General features: G+C 42.8%; 1 gene segment (V, D, J or C); it reads left to right on the plus strand.

Moving 5' to 3' along the window:
* The first annotated feature begins 380 nt into the window (after positions 1-380).
* LOC127576383 (Ig heavy chain C region-like) lies at positions 381-11735 on the plus strand. The segment is given in 7 exon segments: positions 381-501; positions 1009-1325; positions 3322-3367; positions 7913-8209; positions 9025-9336; positions 9604-9912; positions 11285-11735. Coding segments are annotated over 7 exon segments (1719 nt in total).
* The last annotated feature ends 357 nt before the right edge of the window (positions 11736-12092 follow it).

Genomic DNA, 12092 nt, shown 5'->3' on the forward strand with positions numbered 1-12092 from the left:
TCAAGTTTATTTTACTTCGCATTGCTTTGATCAACAACAGCGCTCGGATGTGGCTAACCGGGATCAGGGATACGGCCACAACATGATCAGTTTCAGAAACATTTTGCTACTGATACTCTCTGACGTCTATCGATGCCCAGAGTGATAATGATAATGAGGATTGTGATGATATACTCTGTGGACCATGCGGTAGGTCCCTGCTAATGTTAGCTGTACTAATGTACAGTCTATATGTACTAGTTTCCAAGCGTAAGGTTTGACTGCAGACCACTGATGATTTGGTGTAGGGTCTTAGCTCCGATAGGCGCCCTCTCAGTTGATTGTCGCCGCCCAACAACCCGCCCACCTCTGCCTGGTATTTAAACGTTTCATCGAGGCTCTACAAGCCACCTTCCCTGCAGGAGATTTGATGAGAGGTTCTGCGCAGAATCACTCCCGTCAAAGTTCCCAGTGCGATGAAGTTAGCGACTTCACTGAGTCTGTTTCTGGTTTTCCTATCCCGTGAGTAATTCTGATCTCTCTCTCTCTCTCTCTCTCTCTCTCTCTCTCTCTCTCTCTCTCTCTCTCTCTCTCTCTCTCTCTCTCTCTCTCTCTCTCTCTCTCTCTCTCTCTCTCTCTCTCTCTCTCTCTCTCTCTCTCTCTCTCTCTCTCTCTCTCTCTCTCTCTCTCTCTCTCTCTCTCTCTCTCTCTCTCTCTCTCTCTCTCTCTCTCTCTCTCTCTCTCTCTCTCTCTCTCTCTCTCTCTCTCTCTCTCTCTCTCTCTCTCTCTCTCTCTCTCTCTCTCTCTCTCTCTCTCTCTCTCTCTCTCTCTCTCTCTCTCTCTCTCTCTCTCTCTCTCTCTCTCTCTCTCTCTCTCTCTCTCTCTCTCTCTCTCTCTCTCTCTATCTATCTATCTATCTATCTATCTATCTATCTCTATCTATCTATCTATATTGAAAATAAGAGTATCAGAAATCATTGCCAAACTGGTTCTGGACTCATCCTTGGACATCTTTTTTTTTCCCCTCAGGGGTGCAGTCCGATGTCGTGTTGACTCAACCAGAGGCGGAGACCGCCAGACCCGGAGGATCCCTCAAACTGACTTGCCAGACCAGCGGGTTTGATCTGAGCAGCTACTACATGCACTTGGTCCGTCAGGTTCCTGACCAGGGGCTGGAGTGGCTGCTCGCTTACTATTCTTCTTCGTACCAGTATTACGGACAGGGGATCCAAAGCAGATTTACTCCGTCCAAAGACACCTCAAGCAGTGTTTTTTCTGTGGAAGTGACGAGACTGAAGATGCAGGACACCGCCGTCTATTACTGTGCGAAATATCACGGTGAGAGGATTCAGGGCCGGACCCGTACAAAAACAATGTACTAGGAAATCCATCTTCTTCTGTCATAAGCTGATGTTACGTAATTCTTCAAACACAATATCGATCGTCTGTAAAGTGAGCATTAACATTCTTTCAATAGGTTAACACAAAATCTAACATAATAACTAGTGCAACAGTGAACTGATGTTAAATTTTGTTCTTTTCTCTCCTCTTTAACACCAAACGTGTTTACAGTTGCAGAGCGGGATACTTCGTTCGGTTCAATGTGAACTGTACATTGAACAAAAACCATAGAACATTACAGCACTGTACAGGCCCTTCGGCCACGATGTTGTGCCGACACTTTCTCCTGCTGTATAACTACCTAACCCTTCCCTCCCACATAGACCTCCAGTTTTTCTGTCATTCATGTGACTATATAAGAATCTCTTAAATATCCCTAATGTGTCTGCCCCTACAACCCCTGCCGGAAGAGAGTCCCATGTACCCACCACTCTCTGTGTAAAGAACTTACCTCTGACATCCCCCTTATACCTTCCTTCAACCACCATAAAATTATGGCCCCTCGTGTTAGCTATCTTCACCCTGGTAAAAAAAAGTATCTGACTGTCCACTCGATCTATGCCTCTTATCATCTTGTACACCTCTATCAAGTCACCTCTCATCCTCTTTCTCTCCAAAGACAAAAGCCCCAGCTCACTCAACTTATCCTCATAATATATGCTTTCCAATCCAGGCAGCATTCTTGTAAATCTCCTCTGCACCCTCTCTAAAGCTCCCACATCCTTCCTATAATGAGGCGACCAGAACTGGACACAATATTCCAAGTGTGGTCTAACCAGATAAAGCTACAACATTACCTCGCGGCGCTTTAATTTAATGAAGGCCAACACACCATATGCCTTCTTAACAACCCTATCAACCTGTGTGGCAACCTTAAGGGATCTATGGACGTGGACCCCAAGATCTCTCTTTTCTTCCACACTACTATGAGTCGCGACATTAACTTTGTATTCTTCCTTCAAATTCGACCTTCCAAAGTGTATCACTTCACACTTTTCCCGGTTGAACTCCATGTAGGAAGATTATTGGCGTTGTGCTTATTTTCAATGTTCATTGTGAACAGTTGGATCATTTTTAAACATGTTAGAAGTCTATTTCAAGTGAATCCTGACCCTGAATAATGTCTTTAGTTTTTGTTCAGGTCTATTTCACTGTGGAATAGTGGTGGATCACAGTGCTCTAAACCGCGAGCTCCCCGTACACAAACCTCGGCAACTGGTTTACTCCTGCTTGAACTTACCAGCACAGCAGGAGACACCAAGTTCCGGAGATTCAAATAAACGTTAAGCATTTGAAGTTACATAGATAGGTAGAAAGGATTGTACCGGTCTTCTCCATAAATAATCTGAATTTACATGTGCTGAGCAAGGACAACATTGAGCTTTATTTTGGACAGTGAACAATACACAATGTTATATCTAACTAGTGCACTCTGTCAGCAATGCCTCGCTCAGGATTCTCAGAGCAAGGTGGAATTCAACCTCGTCATTCTTCAGCAAACAACCTGCGGGGTATTTGACATGACTTCGTCCCCTGTGTATACTGGATGGCACAGCGGTTCCCGTCAATACAAAAAGCCTGTCAGACTCTTATTCCTTTGTTCTGAGTCAGTGTCCATGTTACAATCCAATTGCTCATGCAATGAGGTCTTGATTATGTCCAGCACTACCTCAACAAAGTTAAGTGTATACTTTACCAGGAGTAATTCATCATTTACTTCTGAATGATTTAAACGCAACCTCGCAAATATGTCTGTTACACAGCACCATTGTACTTTATGTGTATTGAAATGTTATTTTCAAAGCATCCACAATTTAGAAAGAACAACGGTCGTTTTAACTCTCATTTTGAAATATGTATTTACACAGATGTTGGATTTTTGCCTGTCCTTTCCTGCTCTGGTTATTGTGTGACGCAGGCCAGGGTAAGTAACATTGTGACGGCCTTGAATACTGGGGACGAGGCACCATGGTGACGGTGACTGACGGTAAGAACCAGGTCCTTATTCAATCGTTGTTCCAATTGTGATTTTACTCTATCTTTAACATAATTTGGGAAATATGTTACTGCAGTTATATGTTGTCTTCTGTGCAATCCTGGAGTGATGTTGTGTTGCACAGTGTTTTGTGATTCTGCATAAATATTCCCGAATTAAACTTTTTTTTCGTGATGCGTCCTTTTGATGCACTAGCTCGAAGTGATTTGGTGCTTTTTTACTCAATAAAATGTGTGGGCTGGTTCCTTTCAATAAATTGATGCTTTTAAATTTTTTGATATTTTTGCAATGCTTAACATGGGAACAACTTGACAAATGTCTTCCCTGAGCAACATCAGACGTTATGCTTCGCTATGTTTTCTATAAGTAGTGAAGGAAGCAACAAAACAAGAATAGGTAATTTCTGAGTACAAGTCTGCTACGTTTTTAAATGTATGTATTAATTAGTGGAATCACATTGCCGCCCATTAATCCAATCCGCAGAAAATGTTGCATGAAATAAACAGTGTTTTCTTATAAACGAAATGACAATGGTTCAAATTTCACAAATTGGGGGAGTTGTACACTGATGTAAGTTGAATTACCGTGAAGTGGTAACTTGAACCAACAGCACAGTAATGCAAAGAAATCACAATCCGTTAAACATGATCCATGAAATTAAATGGATTGTCGTTGTATATTCAGGGTTAATCAAACATTGATTGGCAACGCGAGGCATTCGCTGGACTATGAACATAGGTTTTTTTTGCAAGTTGAATATAGTGAAATAATTTCTTAAAGTTCCATTAAGAGAGTGAATCCATCGGTGGTAATACATCGCGAATGTTTGCGGGAGACAAGGTGTGTTCTAAATTTGTGGCACCAGCTGGCGCTTGTGAACTTGTTGCCGTCTACTAAATGTCGGAGTAGATTTTGTGAAACAACGCAAACAAGTTGTGTGCTTAAATATGAACATCTTACAAAATGGTAGATGCTAGAAACCTGAAATGAAAACAAGAAATTTTGTGAACTCGCAGGTCAGGCAGCACGTGCGGAACGTGAAAAAAATGTTGATGATTCAGGTTGAAGATCCTGTGACAAAGCTAGGCTTCGAACGGTCTTTGACCGAAAACTTCAACATTGTTTCTCTTCGTCCAGATGCTGCCTCGCACGATAAAAGTTCGCTCTGTATTTTGTTTTAAGACACGCATGTAAGCTGTTTGGAGCAAAATACGTTGTTGAAAAAACGTGCCGATTTTGGAACTCAAATATCATTTAAAGATATCTGAATTAATTCATTTATTGAAGAGACAATTTGAATTGCAACTGTTAGTCTATGACTCTCCATGACACCTAAAATATTTCTCCCTTTACGATGGCCATAGGTAACAGGTGAGCAGCTTGAAATATAGTTACGGTAATCAGACTGCAATATTGGGGAAATACGAGAAATGTTTTTCTCTGTTATTTCAATTGTACGTCAACAGGCTTTCGCTGTTCAGTGAGTAATGGGAAGAATACAATAGATAGTGAAATAGGAGGATCGATTGCAATTGTGTTTGCGTTTAACTATTTATAAGTTTATTGGTTTCACGTCACGGTGCAGTTTAAACATTAAAAATATCCCCTCTCTATTTGAGTCAAAGACAGATCATTTTGTGTTTAAAAGCAACGAATTAAAACTATAAATCTTAAATAGATTGAAGTTGATCATTTAAAATACTCAACGTTTTGTTCATTTTTGAACGAACTGTGACACGATATTAATCCTGGAATATTGTTTCCCGTTCAGTGATTAAGCCATTATAAAGTAGTTCCAAAGCTGTTGGTAACATAAAAAATGGCATTGGCATCAAAACGAATTTCCATTTGTTTGTACCAGGGACCCTGTACATTGTCATTGTACATTGTCATGTTGTACACAGTTAAATAACCAAAACTGATGATTCTCCCTTTAATTGTGAAGGATGAACCTGAAATTAGAATTTATTCCCTGTTTTTATTTTACAACAGTTGTGTTGCCTCATTAATGTTGATTCAGACATTATGTTGAGAGAGTTCCTTTAATCCTCATTTAGACAATCTCTCCCCCTTGCTATTTGGTGTAAATGAAATGTTATCCTCCAATTTCCCCTGACAATTCTGGAGTTTACTTACAATAACTTTCAGGATATAATTGATGATTATTTCTTCGGGCATAAGAAAATCTAGCGAACAAAATATTTTGTAATTTGTCATCTCGTAACGGGGCTCCCACTCAAATTCCGTTCATTCTCTGAGTCCACTTCATTTGATGGAAAGTATTTGGGACCGTGTCCATTACCAAATTTATCATCGTTTATTTCTGGGTCCTCCCAGGTTATTGTCGACCTGGGCAAACCGCAGTTTAGCACCCCTAGTAGATTTTACCCCACTAAATTTTCAATTTCCAACACCTACACATGTCATGCAAAATGTACTCGAGTATGGACTGAAACTGTTAAGTCGGAAACACGCAGAGTCGATTTGCAGCTGGAAGGAAGACAAATAAAAGTTCCTAGATGTGTTGAATTATATTTTAATGTACCGCTCTGAAACTAATAACGTATTCATGTAAAATTTGATATTTTCAGCTGTCTTCGAATGTTCTGCCTGCCCATTCAGAAACGTGATAAATTTGGACCTTGTTACACAACAGTGTATCTGCATGAATACATAGTTAACGATTTTTGACACTCGCGATTCCTACCGGATAGAATTGCACTGTAAAATATCAAATGTTGGAGAGTATATTTAATGTTATCTCAATTGAGACATCTGTCTCTTTCATTGCATTTAGCGACGTAATCAGCTGCTCTGCCTTAGTGATTTGCAAAAGTGCATTTAGTCCCCAAGACTGAGTTCACCGGCTTGTAATTTAATCACACTTTGAATATTAAACCCGGAGCATGTCCCTGAGTTCGGCGTCACGGCAGCAAATTATCATGGGATATGAATGACTGGGTTTGAACACTTCCAGATAATGGAATTCTGTGGGTCTTCACATTCAATGACAGAGCAGAAAAATTGCTGGTTGTTCAGGATAGTCTGCTCAATTAAATGGCAGCTTACATCGAAACAATCTTCTGCTTTGAGATGCCTGGGTAGAAAATAGAAATCAACAGATCTGGAAATGGCAGATTCTTCATATATATCTGCCAATTTTGCACCATCTGTGCTTGCCTATTTCCGCGGCACTGCTTCCCGGGGGAGAATCATACGTCTTTCTCCGGAGTTGTAAACGTTTTATTTCTTTCTATTGTACTCCAGTACAGTCTGACTTGCAAGTTTATTGAATACTGCTTGCGAGTTGAAGGTAAGTGTTTCACCTGGACCAGGCAGGCAACTCAATGCAGTAAAGCAGCTGGTGGCATGCAGACGGAGAAGGTCAATGGGACCTCTGTCAGAGTTTGGAACAAATGCACATCTCTGACAGGCAATGCTCTGTATGAATCAGGTGTGGCGGGTGTGGGAAAGACAAGGGAACATTTCGATCACAGCGCAGGACAGCTGAACAATTACTTCGCATTCCTGTCTTGCCTTCATTCGCCGACAATGCCAGACAGTGAAGTCCAGCGTAGTCTGTGCTCTGCACCAAATTATTTCTATCACTGAAAAGCCGTTTTAACACCTAGCGGTGAACAACATTACATTTGTCTTTTCTTCTGATTTGCTTGGAATGAGTACCATGACAGAATTATAGGATTTTAACCCGTAATCCATTGCTAATTGTAGCTTCAGGACGTTACACATTAGCAATTCTCTTTGGGAAGGGGTCAGTTGTTTGTCGTGGAAACCCAACGATGTGTCTGCAACGTGTGATGTTGCACGGATTTGACCGTGATTTGCAGATGACGGAATCTCAAGGAGCCTGCAAAAATGTGCTTCCAGGCGGAAGATTTCGTAGATTCTCCTGTTGAGGAAGAATCCTTTGCAAGTTCCTCCAGTGCATTGCAGAGATAGTGCATACTGCGGGCACGGTGCACAGCTCGGATCGGGTGACTGAGTATTGAGTGGTGGAGAGGGCAGCAACAAAAAATCGAGGTGAATTGCCCAATGATTGATGGTGCTCGATAGCCTGCAGCTAAAATGGGAAATATCCTCGCACACAGCTCGATGGCGCCGTGTAGGTTAAGGAAATTATTTGCCGCGTCACGATGAGTCACTCAAGGCAAAATAAGTTAGACCCCGTTTTGTTTATGTGCCTGGTTAGTTTATGTATAACCCGTGATATTTCACAAAGTATTGCTGGCAAAGACCTCGGGCTTCACACGGTGGATGGAACATAGGGAGAGAAGTGACCGGGAAACTCTTGGAAATGCCCATTCCATTAACTTGCAATTGTATGTTTGGAAATAATTTTGTTCTGATGAGACCAGGTCTGACTGTTGTATCGATATATAGGTATATGATTACGGCAACTTTATAAACCAAACATCTACGAAATTAATTTATGAATACTGTGTCGTCGATTTGTTTGAATATCGGATAAGCATGGAATAAAATGTTTAACATGTTCACGTGACCATTCTTTTACAGCGGCATCGTCCGCCCCCTCTCTCTACCCTCTTCTCTCCTGCGACCAACGCAGCCCCGCCGACTCGGTCACCTTCGGCTGTTTGGCGACGGACTACTCTCCGAAGGACATCAGTGTTTCCTGGAGAAAAGATAAAGTGCCGATCACCACCGGACTGAATAACTACCCAGCAGTGTTGAACAAAAAGGGAACTTACACCAGCAGCAGCCAGTTAACCATCACAGAGTCAGAGGCCGGGAGCAGCGCAATCTACTGCGTGGTTCGATACCTTGATACGGTCAAGGAAGTAAAAATGCCCGGTTAGTGTTGGGGGATAGAGCAGGTCCGCGCGTTGCGGGGAGATTGAGAGGTGTAAGAATTGGAGGAAATATGCAACAGAACATTCGTCATACTTGGTTTAACGCTTTATTAATGTTCGATTCCCCATGCTCCATTGAACCTTCGGCGCATTGTTCTGACCTCCATGTACTGATTTGGGAATCAGGTACCGTTCTGGTTTCCATATAACTGTTCAAGTGGAGTACACACATCTGGAGCCCATATGGCATCTCGGGCACTGCTCACAATTCTATCTTGAAGGTTACTTGAGTTTTTTTTCCCCTAGAACAGAGGGGCGAGAGTGACCCAGAAAGATCCAGCAATTGTTTTTTTTCTTTTTGCGGTAGAAGGAGAAGCTGCACCTGATATTGTAAGGTTCCCCGCGAGTTTGCAAGATAGTACAGATATTTGTATGGGGAGAGACTTCATAAAGAGTAAGCATAAATGTAATATAATAGTGGATATATCCATATTAGTCGCATCTATCCAGAGATAAATTAAATGGTTGAATTCGGCAACAAACAGAAAAGTTGATGTGCCCGTATTGAGAAATTAACAGGGACTCTAAGAATCATAGAGGCGTAAAGGAAACAACCCTTCGGCCCATCACGTCCATACTAGCAATGGAATACTTTCCGACACTATTCGCATTTACCAGCACTTCATTAGGGACACTGATAAATCCACGACGCTTGTTTCTTGTTTGTATTGTGCAATCTGTGTAAAGAAATTGTTGTCTACATTGATGATCTGTTGCTTTTTGAGACCAATTCCAATTAAATTTGTTTTGTTCAAGATCTGGAGGTGCATCATCCAATCGTCGTTATCGCCGTGAACTCCCTTGATGAAATCAAAAGGAGCAGAAAAGTGACGGCCGTGTGTTCGATCACTGACTTCCGTCCGGCACAAGTGACCGTGAACTGGCTGAAGAATGGACAGCCCCTAAATTCCGTCATCGCCACTTCTCCCGCCTTTCAGGTGAACGGGAACTTCTCGGCGACCAGCCAGGTGACATTCTCAGCCGCAGAGTGGTTAACTGGTTCAGTCTATACCTGCCAGGTCACCCATAAAAAGGACACGCAAAGCCGCAACATCAGCATCTCTCAAGGTAAGAGTCGTATCCCAAGAAAGCCCTAAATCTCACTGTGAGTGCCGACTTCAGTCCAAGTTGGACATTCACTGACATTATGACAACCCACGACACAGTTCAGCTGAAAATTCAGTAGTTGTGTTGTTCCCTTGTCAGAGACAGAAGGTGGTTGCAGTCCAAAGAACTGGTGCCAGGAAGAGATCCTGTCCAAAATACAGCTTGGAGTGTAAACCTTGCATTCATGTTTCTACTCAGGATTTTTGGCTTGATTTTTATTTGTCACAGATGCCAACTCCTGCGAAGAAGAGCAGATTACAATTCAGCCACCACCACTGGAGCAGGTCTTAATGGAGGCAACCGTGACCTTGACCTGCGTCATCTCTTATGCACCTTATGGCGTCCAAGTGACTTGGAATGAAGGAGAGAAGCAATTGAAATCAGAGGTTACCTACCAGCCCGGAGAGTCCCTCGACAGCGTGATCAGCACCCTGAACATCTCGACTCAAGCTTGGCTGAGTGGGGCTGAGTTCGAATGCGTCGTGAGCCACGAGGAAATGCCAACTCCAAAAAGGGCTTCGATCCACAAGGAAGAAGGTGAGCCTATGTTGACGGAATGGGGTTTGTGGGGTGGGCGAGTGCACGTTTCTCAGGGTTACAAAAGAGAAATAGCTGAGAACACTCAGCAGGTAGGCAACAGCTGCTTCATGAAGCAGGCTCATCAGGACTGAAAAAGAGAGAAAGCAAGTGATACATTGCAGAGGAGGCGAAAGAGGTTTGGATGGGACAAATGGAACATCTGCAATAGGGTGAGGTCGTTGTTATCATAGGGAAAGGTTGTTGTAGTGATACAGAACAATGGATTAATAGGGGCATCTGTGGCATGATAACGCAAAGAAAGAGGCATGATATGCTGCAAATAGCAGAGATGTAGGTTCTGTCCAGCAGATCAGGTTATGCAAACGAAAAGAGAGAAACTTATCCAGTATCATTTGCAGCACAAATGGCCAGTTCTTAAATAGACTGATAAAGCAAGTTACAGTACTATCCAAAATAAAACAGCAGATGCCGGATATCTCACATAAGTTGCATGAAATTGGATATTTCGATATTGATTCCAAGTATTTTCACCCTGTTCAGACGGCATGTGATGTGTTCTTCCCCAGGCCTGAGTTTGGCCTCGATACAACCGTACAAGAAGCCATAACCAGACAGCTCAGAGTGGAAATTGTTCATTTGCCCGTTCGTTGGATGATCACTCTCTGAATGCCCAGCCCTGGATGCTCTTTCCTCAATTAATTCCTCTCTCACAATCTCTCAATATTAAGAGTAATCAATTGTCCTTCTTTCCCACTTCTTATGTAGATCCTGCGACCTGAAACGTCAGCCTTTCTTTTTCCGTTGCGCACACACTGTCGAACGTGCGGAGCGTTTCCTGCCATTTTTGATTTTATTTGATATTTACAGCGACTGCAGTTTAAAATAATATATTATTTCCTTTAGCATTGGTGCATATTCAAAAATTAAACACACAGAAAACCATTGTGGTGATTGCACGAAAGAACCCGTCGGGGCATTGATAAAGTTTAAATAAGGGACTGCTCATAAATGTAAGGAATAGATGGTCCAAGCAAGAAATGGAGTTAGCGATATCTGATAAACATGGCAGCAGACGACCATGAAGCATCAATGATCAGATGGGCCGAATGATCTCATTCTTCGGCTCATGCAAAACATTAAAACATATCTTCCACCTTGTACAGGAAAGGATCACACCTCTCTGCCACTCACCCCCAACAACCCCCCCCCCCCCACCCAATACAAGACTGGAAAATGGAGACCAGTCACAGAAGTGACACATAATTCCTTTAGTATTTAGCCTGAATCATATTTTCTTCATATCTGAATCTATTAGCTTTTAGTCTCGTTAATTCCCGGTGTAATGAATTTTCTCTCAATTGTTCCATAGTTGCCCATCCTCGGGAACCGTCCCTCTTTGTCCTCCTTCCGCCGGCAGAAGGTGTCTCCGCTCAGAAGTCCGTTGCCCTCACCTGCTTAGTGAGAGGTTTCTCCCCTCGCCGGATCTTCGTCAAGTGGACGGTGGATGACAAACCGGTGGATACACGCAACTACAGGAACACAGAAGTGGTGGAGGAGAACGGCAACAGCTCTTACTTCATGTACAGCCTACTATCCGTCGGGGCAGAGCATTGGGCCAGCGGCGCTTCTTTCTCCTGTGTGGTGGGACACGAAACCCTCCCCATGAAGACGATCGCCAGAACGGTCAACCGGTCCAGCGGTAAACCCAGTTTTGTCAACGTTTCCCTTGTACTGATGGACACTGTCAATTCTTGTCAATAAGAGTACCTCAATTGCATTAAGTTCTTAAATAAATAAAATAAATAGCTTTCTTCCAATTTTGAACTGACCCCAAGACAACTTAATTGTTTCACAACTTTGCCAAAACGACGGCTGTTTACCTGAGGGCGTCGAGGTTTGTAATAAAACGAGTGCCCAGGAGACAAAGCCACCAGGCGTTTAGAGATAATTTACAGTACTGTCGTTGTACGATTCCCGGACGCACTTGAGCACGGTTGCTCTTTTCGGGGATTCAGATCTAAATTTCTGGAACTATGCCTTCTGGTTCTCTCCTGTTTCCCATCCATTCAGAACTGCAGAAAGATCTGAGCCACCTTGTTTTGTAGGGAGCGCCGCATCCGACAGCAAAGTGTAATTTACACTTACCTGCTCTGGGAGGAGAAACGAACAAGTGTCCA

The sequence above is a fragment of the Pristis pectinata genome, chromosome 12 (assembly GCF_009764475.1).
Source record: "Pristis pectinata isolate sPriPec2 chromosome 12, sPriPec2.1.pri, whole genome shotgun sequence".
Classification (NCBI taxonomy): Eukaryota; Metazoa; Chordata; class Chondrichthyes; order Rhinopristiformes; family Pristidae; genus Pristis; species Pristis pectinata.